This window comes from Aphelocoma coerulescens, chromosome 5 (assembly GCF_041296385.1).
Source record: "Aphelocoma coerulescens isolate FSJ_1873_10779 chromosome 5, UR_Acoe_1.0, whole genome shotgun sequence".
Classification (NCBI taxonomy): Eukaryota; Metazoa; Chordata; class Aves; order Passeriformes; family Corvidae; genus Aphelocoma; species Aphelocoma coerulescens.
This window is the reverse complement of record NC_091019.1, coordinates 60,813,939-60,830,105: the sequence shown is the minus strand read 5'-3', so window position 1 is coordinate 60,830,105 and position 16,167 is coordinate 60,813,939. Positions and strand designations below refer to the sequence as shown.

Genomic DNA, 16,167 nt, shown 5'->3' with positions numbered 1-16,167 from the left:
GCCTCAGTGCTGCAGTATAAGGTTCATTTCTGTGAATCTTCTCACTACACCTCTTATTTGTCTTTTCTTCCCATAGAAACTGGGCATTAACAAAACTGATCCTATGGCTTTGACAAAGGAAGAAGTAAACTCATTTGTGAGATTGGACATAGACCCAGGCACCATAACATGGCAAAGAGGTACTAGAGACGTTAAATGAAAGGAAACGTGTGTCGAAAGAGACATTTGCAATTGCAGCTGAAACTGTGTTTCCTGGGAAGATGGGAAAGAGAGCAGAGCTGGCCCCTCCTTCCTTAAGTTTGGTGGGATAGTTGCCTGCAGCTGGGATCCCACTTCTAAATGGTCTAACACAAGGTCTTGAATCTGCTCTGAATTTGCAAACATTAAGAGTTGGCTAATGGATGCAAGTTAGTGTTCCTGGATTTGTCAGTCACTGAGAGAGTTGAATTTCGCAGCTGTAGCCGACAGCCTTTTTACCTGGCTGCTCTGTGAGTAAGGAGAGGGTTCTGCTCTGGGATTAAACTCAGTTTTAGTCTGCCCACTTGCTCTGTTGGGGACTGACAGCAAATGAAGGCCAGATTTTTTTAAAGGTTTCTAAGGATAGTTGAAGGTAAGATCATTCTCTGGTCTGGCAGATTTAATATTTCACTATCAAAAGAATTTTAAAAGTGGACTTCTTTCCTGAGTTAGGCTCCATGAATATTGCTTTTTCTTCTTTCTTTTAAAATATAGCGTGACATGTATTCTCCAGAATTTGCTTCATTACCTGTAACGAGGCTAAAGTAGTCTGCCTCATGGGAAATACTTCATAAAATGCTTGGAATATTTCAAGCATATAGAAAGAAACAGCAAATTTAAGCCAGCATTTCATAGTTTGTGTTTCCAAGGTAATTTGACTTAATGGAGCTACGTGAAACAATTCTCACTAAATTATAGTATCTGACCATTTTATCACTTAACTTATAAAGTGATAATTTTGTTTCTTTTTGACTGCAGTGATTTCCTGAATTCATATTGGTTAATGATGGTGAAAAATCAATTGTAATAATATTAGCAGCTCTGATTTTCAGAGAACCTGTGGTCTGGTGGTTAATGCACACAAAGGGATGCAGACTCCCTCTGGATGCAGTGCAGAGTCTGGTGTATCTGTGGGTATCTTAACTTCATTGCAGTTTTTGTGTAACTATCACGTTGAGAAGCACTTGCCTTTCTTTAGGAGAGGATGGTTTCTCTAACTGCCATCTTCTCTTCATTGGTGACCTGGCTGGGTGTTTGTCACGGGGCTTAGATGTGAATTTATGACTTGGCAGTGTGACATCTTACTTCTCTGCATTCCTTGCAGTACTGGATACAAATGACAGGTTCCTTAGGAAAATCACTATTGGACAGTCTCCAACAGAGAAAGGCTTCACACGAACGGTAATTGTTCCCTTTTCTTGCATGTTTTAAAAAGTACTTTGGAAAAGGTGTTCCTAAAGCAAGTTTCTGTAACTCCAGCTATTTTCTTCTTTTACCTCTGTCTTGTTAAAGAGAAAGCAAAAAGTCTTCTCAACCAAACAGTTAAATTTGCTACCAGTGCTGTGTTTAGTTTTATTGTCTGTTCCCTCCTTCCTGTTCTCTTCTGAATATTGTCTTCCCAAACTGGGATGGCTGTGGCGTAACAGTGGTACACAAGTGCCCTTTCTAAAGATGGTACATGACAATGGTTCATCTTCACTACTGCAGGTGTTTTGGGTGGGGGTGTATCTGGCCAAAACTAGGCACAGTATCTGAGCTTGTCTAGATTAACTGTATAATCAATAGAGTAAAAGAGGCAATTGGGCTGTGACTCCCCCCTCATCCCTTAAGTAACTGTCAAATTTATAGTTCAAATGAACGGTGCTCAGATAAGCCTGTTTCTTTTGACTTGAAATGTCCTTAGGGTGCTTAGCTTCCCTAAGGTGTAAGTGTCTGCATTATGTCAGATGAATTCTACCCTTGATTTCCTATAGAATCTGGTTTTTTTGTTGGTGGAGTTTTTTGTCTTTTACTGTATTGTTTAGCAATAATCAGATGAGTTAGTAAGCTCAGTGTTCAAAACCAGAATTTGTTAGTGTTGAGTGTTCTTACATGAATCACTAATGTACGTGCCAGGAGAGACACGTAATAGCAACAGAATGAGTAGGTTTTACTTAATTTTGCAGAAATAAAATCCAGTTTAAAATGGCCAAATTAAATGAGCTATGTTCTGAGATCAGTGCTTTGGATTTCTTGTATATTGTATGTCTGTATTTTTTTCTTTCTCTTGTTTTTTTTGTGATGGTGATGATTTTCCTTGTTTCAAGAATTGAACGGGGGTAAGGATTGCTGGGAAGGAATCTTAATGAGTTCACGTCCTTCATTCATCTCTTGCAGGCTCAGTTTGACATCACGGTGAGCAGTGAAATCATGGCAGTCCTAGCCCTGGCTGATGGGTTGGATGATATGAAAAAGCGATTTGGCAGAATGGTGGTAGCTTCCAGCAAAAAAGGACAACCAGTTACAGCAGATGACCTTGTAAGAGTCATTGTCATTAAATGCTTTTTCCTCTTATTTCTGAAAGTCCTTGGATTAAAAGGCAGACAGATGCTTCTGTGCAGAAAAAATTTAACATCTAGAAGATCAAAGATAAAATCCCAGCCCCTGCAGTTAATGAAAGTTTTTTACTTCAGTGTGGCTGCCACCTTATCTAGAGAGGGTGTGTGTGTTGACCTGGGCAGGGACAGGGGTCCTGTGTGATGTGCTGTGTGTCAAGTTGAAACTGGCACCACAGGAGTTACGGGGGAAATACGTGGTGGTTTCTGCATAAAAAGCATGTTTATGAATCAGAAGAACTCAAAATGCATCCTGCTGGCCATCCTGTTTCTTAGGCTCCCTGGAGTGAGGAAAACATTGAGCAGGAACAAAGCCTCGTGCAAATTTAATTACAGACAATGAAATACCTTCTTCTGGGAGTCTGTGAATGCTATAAAACCCAAAGCCTTTGCAAAAAAAGTGTGTGTTCTCTGTAAGGCAGCCTTTGATGAGGGACACAAATATTTAATTTCCACTGCATGAAATGCTGAATGTCATAGCACTGGTGATGCCTGTTACCAGTTTATAAAGTGTATAAAGCATCCCTAAGCAGCAGTTGCAAGCTGCAGCACTGTTTTGCAGCTGTCCTTCCAATAATTGTTAATTCTTGGCAGGTTTGTGGAGTGTGTCAAATAACACTTTCCCAAATGGTGCTTCAGTGTGGTTTCAGGGCAATGCCCTGTGTCCCAGGCACTTCTTCCTGACCTGGGTTTCCAGCTGGGTGGGACAGGGCACTAAGGCTTACCCAGCTCTTGCTATCTTGCTGCAGGTTTTTTGTTTTCTTGTGTTTTGGGGGGATGTGGGAGTGTTGTGTATTTGTTTTACTTCCTCCCAGGATAAGGCTAAGTAACAGTAGATTGGTGGCCTGACTCTGACCTTGCAGGAGAAGTGCCAGGCTGGAACCATTTATCTGTAAATCCCTATGTGAGACATTTGTTGGGAATGAGAAAGACCATGTGCCAAAGTTCTGTAGGCAGCTTTGAGATTTTAATTCCTGCACTTAGCATGCTGCCAGTTTAACTTAAGTAACTGAGTTAAACCATTTTTCTGGAAAACAGGAGTCTTACTGCCCATCAGCTGTGTAGGCAGATGGTGCTTGGCTTTGGAGTTACTTGACTTTTCTGCAGAGTCCAGGTGATGGAAGTCTTTCATCTCAACTTTTTTTAAACTTTTTAAAAATCTAATTATATCTAATTCTGTCCATTCCAACTGCAGAATGGGATGGTATCAGACATCCAACAGGTTCTCTTGTCTGTTACATGTTTGCACTGATGGCAGCCAGTGGCTTGTGTTGTTAGGACCATGTTATACACTCCTCATGCAGGCAGAAATGTGGTGATTGCAGAGACCTGGCTGGGTCCTACTGCTGTGATGCAACCAATGCCATGACTGTGCTACCAGCAAGTGCAAAAAAAATCTGGGAAGAAATGTGGAATCAAAAACTGACTACAGGTTTTTAGAGATGGGATGTATCGAAGTGCCACTGAGCGACACGGGTCTGAAATGTCGCCATGGAAATCTCGCTCTGTAGTTTTCATTATTGTGGAGATGAGTGAAGTCTTATTTAACATTAAATGTTAAATAAGCTTTCATGTGGCAAGATTGAAAGTAATGAACCAAAGCAGTGAATGTCTTATAAAGAAATAGTCTTTCATATCTTTGAGTGCTGTAATTCAGTTGAAATTGAAAGGGAAGAAAAAGACATTATGGGTCAAGGTTTTCATAACTGCTGTGAGCATTTGGCTCAGGACTCATGACTGCAATTTAGTTACTTTTTCAAGTGCTGGGTAACAGCTGGTTTGGTTTCCACTGGACTGTCAGTCACAAGAATGACCAAGTCCACATTTTCTCTTCCCAAAGCATATGGGAATGAAATCACAAGGCTTTCATTGCACAGGAAGCAGAATTCAGCAGGGTATGTGGCTGCACCTGGGAGGAAATATGGGCTCTAGTGTTTGCCTTTCATGTCAGCCTGGTTGTTCTTATCAGCACAGAGGTTCACTTTAAAAGTTGTTTCTGCACAAGAGATTTGAGCAGGATGTAGCAGGTTGTTACGACGTTTTGAGGCCAGTATGTAGACAGAGTTGCTGAAAAGAAGAAAATCCAAGATAGATCCACCAGCAAGATCTAAGAACATTGCTTTGTGCTGCTGAATGGGCTACAGTAAACCATACTTATTGAAAGGTTACTCCCTTGCTGCTCTTATCTGCTAACCTTGCCATAGCATTGAAACATGAATTAATTGTTCTTTGTGCCTTTGCTATGAAGTGATGGCCCAGCAAGGTCACAACCAAGAGGCTGCTCCCACCAGAAATCACAGCTCCTCTTACAGGAATGCTTTGCCCTGACTAAAGTTAGTTCTGTGTTAAGCAACTTCTGGTTCTGGTACCAAAAGCCCACCAGGACAAAATCAGAGCCTTGACACTGCATAGGAACCATCTCAAGGTCTTGGTACAGCTGGAAACTGATTGTCCTTTTATGTTTCAGGGAGTGACTGGAGCTCTGGCTGTCTTGATGAAAGATGCTGTTAAGCCAAACCTCATGCAGACACTAGAGGTGAGCACAGATGATTTGCTTCTTGGCTCTGAGAAGGCACTTAGAGCAAGTGGTTTAGTTCATTCATCACAGTGTGGGTCTGCTCAGCTCAGAGTTGGGGGTTTACTGTGGTTTCCTCCTCAGGGCTAGGGGAGAGGGCTGGGTACTTCTAGGTCTGCCATTGGCGTGTGGGATGACCCTGAGGAAATGCACTAAACTTTGCTATGTCTTTGTTCCATTGTCTTTAATGTCAAGAAGTGTTTTGGGAATTTAAATGGTGTGGATGAAGGAGAATGACGAAGAGTTGCTGGGATTTAGCCATCCTTTTCCTAAGAGGATTAATACCTCCACTTGTGGAGATTATAATAATCCTGTTTGCCCTGTAGTCCTTATTGCTGATAACAAATGTCTGATCAGAAGGCTTTAAGATCTGTCTTCTAAAAGTGTTTTTCTTTACTTTCAGACACCACAGTACTTAGCTTCTGACGTGTTTCATATTTGCAAAATTGCACTTTCTGATTTTCTCTTTCTCTCCCACATCTCCCCTGTTCTAGGGAACACCAGTGTTTGTTCATGCTGGACCTTTTGCCAATATTGCACATGGGAATTCCTCTGTGTTGGCAGACAAAATAGCACTGAAGCTTGTGGGGAAAGACGGTTTTGTTGGTAAGTGTGTGGAGTGTGGGGTATTTTTATTTCTTTTTTATGTTGGAGGGAGGGATCTGCTTTTTTTTATCATAACTGTCTTTAGGCCCTTTTTTTTTTTTCTTGGAAGAACATTCTGATTTATATGATCAGCGTATGATTTCTCCACCCAGAAATCTTTCACAAACTTCTTTTTATTTCCTATTCTAGTTACAGAAGCAGGATTTGGTGCAGACATAGGCATGGAGAAATTCTTTAATATTAAGTGCCGCTATTCTGGTCTCCGGCCTCACGTGGTGGTGTTGGTTGCTACTGTCCGAGCTCTGAAAATGCACGGGGGAGGACCTGCAGTAAGTACTGGGGAAGGTTTTCAGTAGGCCTGAGGGGCTGTTCCTGTTGTTCTGATCACTTAGATGTTAGATGTTAGATCACTTAGTCACTTAGAACCCTGTGGGGTTTGATCAGCTTGAAATTGTCTTGAAATTCACAGTTGTAAAAGGAATTGATATTTCCCTGTTTGTCAACAGCTTCATTGTAGAGTATTAGAGGTTCATAGCTGCTGGTTTTATTGCCCTAGTGAAGTGCCTGCATGCTGGGCCAAGTGTGACAGTCCCAGAGTCAGTCATGTGTTTTATCATGCAGTCTGTTATTCTTCCTTTTATTTTTTTTCTTACAAATGAAAGGGATCAGCATGGAGTAGGATGTTGTATCTTGATACCGTTTAATAAGAGTCAAGCACGGATTGCTGTAATGGATAAAAGTCTAATGGGGCTCCATTTCTTCCCTTTTTATTGCAGGTCACTGCTGGGGTACCTTTGCCAAAGGAATACACAGAAGAGGTAATCTTAAGCTGTTGTGACAGTGGACCAGCTAACTGTGGTCATGGCATGATGGTGTCATGCAGTGCCTGCCTGGATTACTAGTGTGTCACTTACTTAGCTGCCACAGAAAGGCTGCTTCATACAAGCTGTAATGTTCTTTTTTTTTTTTTTTTTTTTTATGATGTTACTTTGGCTCTGCTCTTTCAAGCATTTATTGTCCTTGACCTAGCCAATGTTCAGAGCCTCTTTTTTCCTCCTTAACTCACACAGTTGCTTGTGTGCTCAATTTTTCATAGTAATACCTATCCTGTTTCCCCAACCCTCTCAGTGTGGAGTAGTTACTTGGCTGAAATACTGTCTCTGAAAATATTCAGAGTGCCTCTCTAATTACTCTCTCCTTAGCAGCGGTTTTTGCAAGTAAGTGAGGAAAGTGAACTAAAGTCTCACCTTCCCTCCTTGTGCCTTGAATGGTTACATACACTCGGATAATTTATTGGGCTCTTTACATTGCTGCAGCTCTTTCACTCGTAGAGCTACTGTATATATTATCCTTTGCATAGGAAGGGATGAAATGTCTGAATTTCCAGGAATAGTCTCTGATGCTGCAAAATGTAAATATATGTAAACTGAAAGCTGTTGCCACAGACTTCAAACGGATGTCATGAAATTCACTGCTGGTGATATTTAATACATAAAGAGAAATGTGTCGGAGAGAAACTGAGGCTTTACTGTGGGGAGTTAATGAAAACAGGTATTAACTTCTTAAGAATAACAAAAAGTGGTAAAAAGGGATTTCCCTTATCTTGGCTTGATAGCTGAAACCAGTGATCATTAGAAACAGTCACTCTTTTTCCTGCCTTCTGCCCAAGAGCATGCAGTGGTCTGGACTGTTCAGAAAGCAGCACTGGGGGATTTGCCTTTGTGGTTTCATTCCCAGTTTGACATTTTTACCATTAGCTTTTAGATGTAGTGGGTTTGGAACAAAAGTTTCCCTGTCCCTGATAAAATCGGCTTTCTGCTTGCTGTCATCTTTATAGAATCTTCAACTGGTGGCAAAAGGCTGCAGCAACCTAAACAAACAAATCCAGAACGCACGGATGTTTGGTGTCCCAGTGGTCGTGGCTGTCAATGCTTTCAAGTAAGTGAGCTGGGATGGGGAGGTGATGCAGAGGTGTAACATTTTAGCACTTCATACACTGTGTTTAACACAGACTCTTGTTTTCAGTGCTGTTGATGTGTTCTTGGCAGCATTTCCAAATGGGAATGCAGATAGAGTCATAAAACCATAGAATGACCTGGGTTGGAAAGAACCTTAAAGATCATCCAGTTCCAGTCCCCTGCCATGAGTAGGGACACCTTTCACTAGACCAGGTTGCTCACAGCCCCATCCAACCTGGCCTGGAACACTTCCAGGAACATTTTCAACACCTGGGCAACCTGTTCCAGTGCCTCAGCACCCTCACAGTAAAGAATTTTTTCCTAGTATCCAGTCTAAACCTATTCTGTCAGTTTGAAACCATTCCCCCTTGTCCTGTCACTACGTGCTCTTGTAAGAAGTTTCTCTCCAGCTCTCTTGTAGGCTCCCTTCAGATACTGGAATGCCACAGTTTTGCATTGTTGGAAAATGCATAAACTGGGCTCTGCATGTTGTACTGTGCAGGAAACAACCACTGTGTGGTCTTTCTGTGCAGCAGAAGTACTTTGAGATGTGGTGTTAAATGCCAGCCAAGGAGGAGGCTGTGGTGGATAACCCCTGAGCAGCTTTCTGGAAGCTGTGATTTCTTTGGACAGGTTTTGGATCTTGTCAAGAGCAGACATTCGTTTACTGTGTGTGCATTCTGGTACAAACATGCAAACTTCTTCTTTGCAGGACGGATACCAAGGCTGAACTGGCCCTTGTAGTACAACATGCAAAGGAGGCAGGAGCATTTGATGCTGTGGAGTGCACTCACTGGGCAGAGGGAGGGAAAGGAGCCCTGGCCCTGGCCCGAGCTGTTCAGAGAGCATCCCAGGCACCCAGCAACTTCAGGTTCCTCTATAATGTGGAGGTAGGAACTTGCACTATTACAGAAATGCTTTGTTTGTATCAGTTGGTTTCACTAGTTTAAGTTGCTTGGGGCTGTCTAAAAGGCTGCCTGAGAAATTGAGTAGAAATGTGGCGTTAGAATTGTAACATTGATTCCACCAGTCTCAAAGACATAGTTAGTCAGTTCTTACTGTTTTGCTACCCACTGAAATACTGAAACACGTTTTGAAAACACTCAAATTACTCTATATTTTGCTCTACAGCAAATGGAATTAAGCCTTATGTCTACAGATGGGCGCTTCACAACACATGTGGAGGATCTGAAACTGCTGTGGTGCTGCAGGTCTTTGTACTTTGGCTACACTGATTTGCCTGTCTTTTTTTTTTCTAGCTGCCTGTTGTAGATAAGATCAGGCTTATTGCCCAGCAGGTCTATGGGGCAAGAGACATTGAGCTGCTTCCAGAAGCACAGGAGAAAGTTGCCCTGTACACTAAGCAGGTGAGTTTTCCACATCACCTGGTAGCAGTGGTGCTTTTCATTTAAAATTATCATACTAAACAGTAGTGTTCAAGCTGTGTTTGAAGGGAATCCTCACTCAAATCATGTCCTTGGGAGTCATTAAATGCTGCTGTGGCAGAGGAAGAAGAGGATGTGGGAAAGAAGAAACTGACTCTGTCTTCTGGTGAAGAAGACAGAACTCACTCATGTGGCCCAGGACCATCCAGTAACCATCTGTGATAGTTTTGGGGAGAAAGGGCAGGAGGATTTAGTGATCTTTCTCTACTATACTCTCCAGTCTTTCAGCATTTAGAGAATTAGGGAATTACAAGTCATTACGCTGGTTTTAAATAGTCTCTGATTATTTTTTCATCTTGTTCCATTGGGATCAAGTTCCACTAATTAGTTTTTGAGTCCATGTGGATTTTTGTCAGTCACAATTACATTGGGGAAAGAGTTCTGTGGATTATACAAGACCTGTTGTGGAAAGTTTTTAAAGTTTTGAACCTGCCATCTGGTTGTTGAATTCTATGTTTTCTGGTTGCTGTGTTGCTTTTGCTGTTCTCTGGCATGACATTGTTGTGAATTTACTGGCTTCTGCATTATTGAAAGTCTTTGAAGAGAAGAGCAACGTGAGGACTGGCAATTCATTGGTTGCAGACTGCTGTAACCAATTTTCCTTTTGCAGTCCATTTACTACTGGTGTATATAGCTTCTCACTTTCATGCTTGTATATTCCTCTATAAATCCATCAAAATCCCAAAGGCATGTAATTGCCACTTCCTCACGACCTGCAGTTGTATTGATCAAACATTTCTAATTAACTGACCTCGTCTGAACAAAAGTTGTAACTCTGAGCTGTTGAACATTTTGGGAAGAGAGTAGAAAGTAAGCTGTCTATCACGGTTGTATATCCAGCACTTCCATACCATTAATTTTTTCCTCAGTTGGATGTGCCAAGGGACATGGTGGTTCTTTCTTTAGTTCTTAATGGGGGGTGGGGAGGGAGTTTGAGAGAGAAGGAATGGGGATGCAGAATGATCAATGGATCTGATAGGCTGTGGATGAAGCACTTGCTGGGGAATAAAATTTCTGATGTCTGCAGAGAATAGCACAATAGAGCAATTACATTTTTGTACTGGAAAAATTACTGTTTTTTCCACTTATGTCATTCCTTTTCTTTCTCTTTTCCCAGGGATTTGGAAACCTGCCAATCTGCATGGCTAAAACTCACTTGTCATTGTCTCATGACCCTGAACAAAAAGGAGCACCTACAGATTTTGTTCTGCCAATCCGAGACATTCGGGCCAGCGTTGGGGCTGGATTCTTGTATCCACTGGTAGGAACGGTATGTGATAGCTGTGGGGTGAGGAAAAAAACTTCACGTGCATTCCAGGGATCACTTACTATTATGTATCTTAAATTAGGAGAGTCCTTGTTATTTACAGTTGGTGTTTTAGCAGTCCAGTGTATCAGATGCCTTAATAAGGATTTTTCTCAGGGGGAAGAGATAGGCCATATGACATGTGAATAATTAGCAAGCCCCTGCTATATCCCTCAGGACCTACATCTCTCTTTTCCTCAATTTTGAGAAAAGGGTGAGCTCTGTAGTTACTGAATTCTAGGAACAGCAGTCTGGTAGAGGGAGAAATCCTTGGCCCACCTGGTTGCTGTTGTGACTTCGCATTCCTGGTGAAAGCACTTTGCAGGTGACCTCTGTGTACACCTGTGGATCAGGGCAGAACAAGGCAACCCTTCCTAAGCTTACAGAGCAGATGCCTCTGGATGAGACAGCCCCAAAGCAAAGCTGACCTGTGCTATCAATCATTTATCAGGCTCCCCTCCTCCTCAGTTCTCATGGTTTTGCTGACCATCTGTTTGCTGTTCAGCCTGCAACAATTCCAACAACTCATTTCACTGTGCCCCTGAGTTTCTAGTTTCTGTTCTTTGATGTGATTGGCATAATGTCAGCTGAGAGGGGAGAGAGTAGCAACAATGGAAACAGGATCCTGGAACAGCTTTGATATGAATTGCCTGGCAGAAAGAGGAACTATCTGCAAAATGAACTCACTTTCAGGTTTGCATCCGTAGAAACAACACTAGGATGAAAGGATCCCACTGGAAATCTTACCTGGGGAATCTCTTCTGGGCAAATGTTGAGTAACTAGTTAGATTACCTTAGGGCATGAGGCAGTTGGAGCAAGCAGCTCTTTTTCTTGTTTATTAGGCCTGAACCTTTTTATGAAATCTTCATGGCAACATGTTTGTTATAATAAATTTTCAGAAGCATTAGGGGTGCATGACTCAGTTGATGAAGTTTGCTGATTTAAGAGTTGGGTCCTCTATTTCTTCCAATGCTAGCTAGAGCCAAATATTGGCTGCCTTTTTCTTTTAATTATTTTTTTTTTAAAAAAAAGGTAGTTAAGGTTTCCAGATTGCCAAGCATAAATAAGGTAACCGCATCCTGATTAAAGTCTGGCTCATCCATGTTCTAAAGATTAATGTATGTTTTGGGATAGAATGAAAGATAGCATGCCTGTTCCTGTTAGAAATGGCATTTTTTGCAAGCCAAGATTTAGTCCAAACAATGATTTATTTTATTATTTATTTCATAAGCATTGGAGAAGGAAAGAGTACACTGCATTAATGAGTAAACAAGAGAGATGTTTTCAGACATTAAAACTAACATTTTGGGGTTTTTTTTCTGATGTCTTCAGTTTCTGTGGAGTTGGACTTTTTCCTTTCTGCTCCCTTACCAGTTTGCTAATGTCTTCTTGGCCATGTAGCGAATCATGGTGTTAATTCTGCCCGACTTAACAATAAGTCTTCTGGTTGGGACACGATCACTCTTCTGTGGTGTCTAAAACCCAGGGAATGGATGGCCTTTCGAGAAGCAGTCTGGGGCATTTTGCATCAGATCACTGTTTTAAACCCATTCAGGAGGGGATGTGTTAGCCTCAGAATAAATTTTTGGCAGCACCCATTGAACTGTGAGCTGAAAATGCAACAAATATGTAGCTCTATGCAGAAGCTTTTAGGATAAATGTGAGGTGAAATTAATCACTGGTGTGTGCCTGTTCTTGTTATCTGAAGTTAATCACAAAGGCATGTCACATTTTATTTTTTTCTCAGCTTCTGAGTTTTGGATTTTTCCTTTCTGGCTCAAAGTCAAAACTGTTGTACTTCAATAAAACACTTTGAGCTTTTAAAGGAAATTTCAAAGGTTATCTGGATTTAAAGTGAAATAAATAATTGGACTCAGATTGATTCGGTTTCTTTTCTGGTGCTGCTGCTGAATTGAAAACAATTCCTTTATTCAGCTCTGGTTTTTTAGATCCTAAATGGCATTTATTTTGAAAGATCCATAAGGGCAACAAATAATATATGTTTAATTGGTATTAGTTTTATTTGAAATCTTGCAAGGGGTTTGATTATACCCATGTGGGCTATGTTTTTCTTGTAAGTAAATAGTGTGAATTGCCCTGTGTTCTTTTTGAGCACATGTGGTATTACAGGGGAGGAGGATAAAGGAGAAAAAGTTCATTCCTTCAGCTCTGAAAATAACTGAGTGCATGAAGCATTGTAGACATTTGTACAGAAAATTAGTATCGTGGATGGAAATTATTCTGCACTGCATGGAAATTTGGGTTTTAAGCAGACTGCCTTTAAGTAATAGATAGCAGAGTAGCCACTGTGGGCTGCCCTGTGGATAGGAAAGGAGGACAAATTGACTGTTCATTTCAAAATAAAGTGCAAGAAATGGCAAAGTCAGGCACATTTTCAGCACCTCCTACTCTATTGAGTGTCACTCTCTCAGCTCCTGCTGTGGCCCTCTGAATCTGGAGGTGGAGATCTGCAAAGCTCCGTGATTCTTCAGCAGTACATAAATAAATAGGAAGCTTCTTGCTCTTTGTGGCCAGAGACTGGGAGCTGAGAACAGGAAAACCCCTCTGGGCCCTTTGAACCTCTTAATACTTGCTTGAGAGGTTCTGGAGAGCAAAATATTCATAGAGCTGAGCACAAAGACAAGGAATGGGGGTCCTTTCTGTGACCCCCCCCTCTTCTCTGTCTGGGAAGGCAGTGGCTCTCACAAAAAGCTAGTGCAGCCCTGGAATTCGTTATAAAGAGGAGGCTTTTTAAGTGATTTTTACCTCTGTGTAAGCCATGAAAGACTTGCAGTGGTACAGTACATGTGGGACTGGTGTTAGCACTTGTAAATGGCTTAGGAAAATGGGCTGGGACTCCAGAAGCTCCCTGAACAGTTTTGAGAACTGCAGAAAAGGCCTCACCAACAGAGTTTTGCCTCCTTGCTGCTTAGCTTATTATCAAAAGGAAGATGGGGAGGTAATTTGATTAACGTGCAAAATACTTGCTCAGGGAGAAAATACCAGGTTGCCAAAGAGATCTTTAATCTAATGGAGACAGGCATAACAATACTGACTGTGAAAGCTGAGGCAGGGTGATGCAGATAGAAAATGAGACCTTTCAAGTTTTCCCTTTTTATAAAAGCACTTAATGACCACTGACACAAACTACCGAACATGGTCACAAGTTGTCTACCTTTGTAGAGCCCTCCGTGTTCAGCCTGTGTGTGCTGCTGTGCTAAATGCTGAGTTAGGGGAGGGGAAATGCTGTTGGCTGCAAGAATAAATCAGGCCAAGTGTAGTTTCTGCCAGCCTTGTGTTCTGCATCCCTGAAACTGGGTACTCGGCAGTGGGACAAGTGGAGAGGACTGGCCTGAGGCAGTGGTGCTGGCAGATGCTTTGTGAGCTTCAGTTCTGCCCCTGCACAGCCCTTCTGAGCATGTTCCAGTCAGAACTCACTTGTTCATCTCTGTTTAAGCTTTATCCCAGTTTAGAAAAAGCAAAACAAACCCCAAACTATTTAAACTGTCTTCTCAACAGTAATTACTCCTAATTATTTAGCACGTCTAGTTCTAGACTCTCGAAGAACAGTCATCAACTGAGACTTTACAGTTGGTAAAGTTGTATTAAAAATTGTATCCTCACTTTAGTACCCAGAAAACTGCCAGAAGTAATTGTCTCATCACAGCATAGTCCATGAACATTCCTCCAACAGTGAACTGGTCAGCTGGATAGCCAAGTATGTAGCCAAATCTTGGGCTCAGTCACTTGGCAGCTGCAGAAACCAAACTTAATCCTCATCATAAAAAGCAAAAACTTTGTATCTGTCTACTGAGCCAGGAGTTCCTGACTCCCATGGGGTTCTTCAAAACAGTCCATGACCATCATTTTCTGGTCTGTTCGTGTGCAAGGAGCTGCATTGCCTATTGCCATCAAAGTCTTCACTCTTGGATCTTGTGCACAAAGTGCTGCTGCTGCCATTTTAACATTCTGTCTCTTGTTGTCCAGATGAGCACTATGCCAGGACTTCCTACCAGACCCTGCTTCTATGATATAGACTTGGACCCAGTGTCAGGAGGAGTTAATGGGCTCTTCTGAAAGGAATGATTAACCAAAGGTCAGTGCCTTCTTGAAGGCCTTCAATATTTGAGCTTTATTTTTCCAAAAATCTTGAGATAATGGAGTTAAGCCAATCCCATATTATGCCATATGTTTCCAAATGACATTTGATTGTAATTCAGCCTGAAAGTTGCCTGCAGTACTATATAATAGTAATTAAATTTTTTTGTTGTTTTTAGCTCCCAGAAGAACACCTGATGAGTCATGTAAATGGAACTGTGCTCTGATCTTCTTTTTAAGTCAGAACAAGATATGAGTGAGACTATCATGCAAGAAGTGACTGGAAGGAGGAGTGCTGAAGAATCCACCACTAACTTTTAATCTGTAGTAATTTTTAAACTGCTGTATTCAAGCTAGTTGACACTGAGCATATAAAGCATACTTCCTCTGCCGACCTCCTGCTTCGTAATTGTAGCTGAAGCAGAATACAGAAGCTTGGGTTTAATGACCTCTTTTGATTCAATGACATGATTTTTAATAATTAAGAATCCTAAAGCTGGAGCTGTTTGAAACAGTCTTGGGACTTAATTGTCTTAACCATCGGGGTTTTGCAGCATATATTGTCTTTGAAAGTCTTGCTGGCTGCTGTTTCCCATTTGCCACACAGAATTCTCTGTTCCACTTCTCGCACTACGGGAGAACCTGACACTGCACCAGTGTCATTTCAAAGGAGCAAGGAGGAATCCCTTCGCTTCCCAGCGCTCTCCAGAAGTGGCTTCTGCTGTGAATTATTCCTGCAGGCACCTGAGCCACATCAGATACCCCAAGCCCAGCTGTGACTACTGTATTCTTCTGTCAATGGAATGAAACCTCTGGATATCAGATCTGGGGGGACTGGGTCTCTGGCCCATATCTGTGGCTTCTACCACATGTCTTTTGAACCATTTTCTGCTCAACCATAAGTGCAGTTACACCATTGACAAGCCTTGTTTCTGAAGGTACCTTTTTGGTCAATAGAGACAACATAAATAGTGATCAAGTGACTTGTAGCAGGTTTTGTCAGCAGGCCAAAAATAATTTTGTAACATGAAGATAGCGTTGCTGCCAATTTTTTAACTAATACAAATAAACTGGCAAATGCTTCAAGTGCTTTTTGGGTTTTAATGTATGCAGTGAGATTACTGAATTAGAATTTATTTCTGTGATTAACTGCACACAACAGCAATCCTTGTATTGACAAGTAGGAGTGATTATTGCAGTAATAAGTAGCCTGCAATGCACCAGGGTGTGTGTATTTTAATCTGGTTTCCTTCCCTAGATGATGTATGTTGTCTGTAGGAAATAAACTACCTGAATTATTCTGTGAATGTGAGATACTTGCAGCTGACTGCAGAATATCTGAATTAAGAGTCGTGAGGCCCATCTGCTTGTATCAGAACTGAATCTAGAAACATTCCAAATTTGGTGAGAGCTGGGAGGATCAGGATGTAGGTGTGCACCAATGTAGGTAGTACACAGATACTGTGTGTGAATATATACATATATATATATGGAGAGGAAGAGAGATCTATATCTCTTCCCTTATTCAGGAGGGGGGAATAATTATATAAAAGTTACCTGGTTCTG

At 41.5% G+C, this 16,167-nt stretch overlaps 1 protein-coding gene across 1 annotated transcript in view; it reads left to right on the top strand.

Annotated features, from left to right (window-relative positions):
• Window positions 1-15,908, top strand: part of MTHFD1 (methylenetetrahydrofolate dehydrogenase, cyclohydrolase and formyltetrahydrofolate synthetase 1) — a 40,766-nt gene extending 24,858 nt beyond the window's left edge. The window contains exons 16-28 of the mRNA XM_069018477.1: window positions 77-179; window positions 1,343-1,419; window positions 2,395-2,535; window positions 5,080-5,148; window positions 5,682-5,793; window positions 5,983-6,122; window positions 6,570-6,611; window positions 7,631-7,731; window positions 8,464-8,641; window positions 9,011-9,118; window positions 10,314-10,466; window positions 14,491-14,599; window positions 14,781-15,908. Of these exons, the coding sequence (XP_068874578.1) occupies window positions 77-179; window positions 1,343-1,419; window positions 2,395-2,535; window positions 5,080-5,148; window positions 5,682-5,793; window positions 5,983-6,122; window positions 6,570-6,611; window positions 7,631-7,731; window positions 8,464-8,641; window positions 9,011-9,118; window positions 10,314-10,466; window positions 14,491-14,580 (1,314 nt within the window). The 3' untranslated portion in view covers window positions 14,581-14,599; window positions 14,781-15,908. The remainder of the gene's footprint in view (window positions 1-76; window positions 180-1,342; window positions 1,420-2,394; window positions 2,536-5,079; window positions 5,149-5,681; window positions 5,794-5,982; window positions 6,123-6,569; window positions 6,612-7,630; window positions 7,732-8,463; window positions 8,642-9,010; window positions 9,119-10,313; window positions 10,467-14,490; window positions 14,600-14,780) is intronic.
• Window positions 15,909-16,167: the final 259 nt, after the last annotated feature.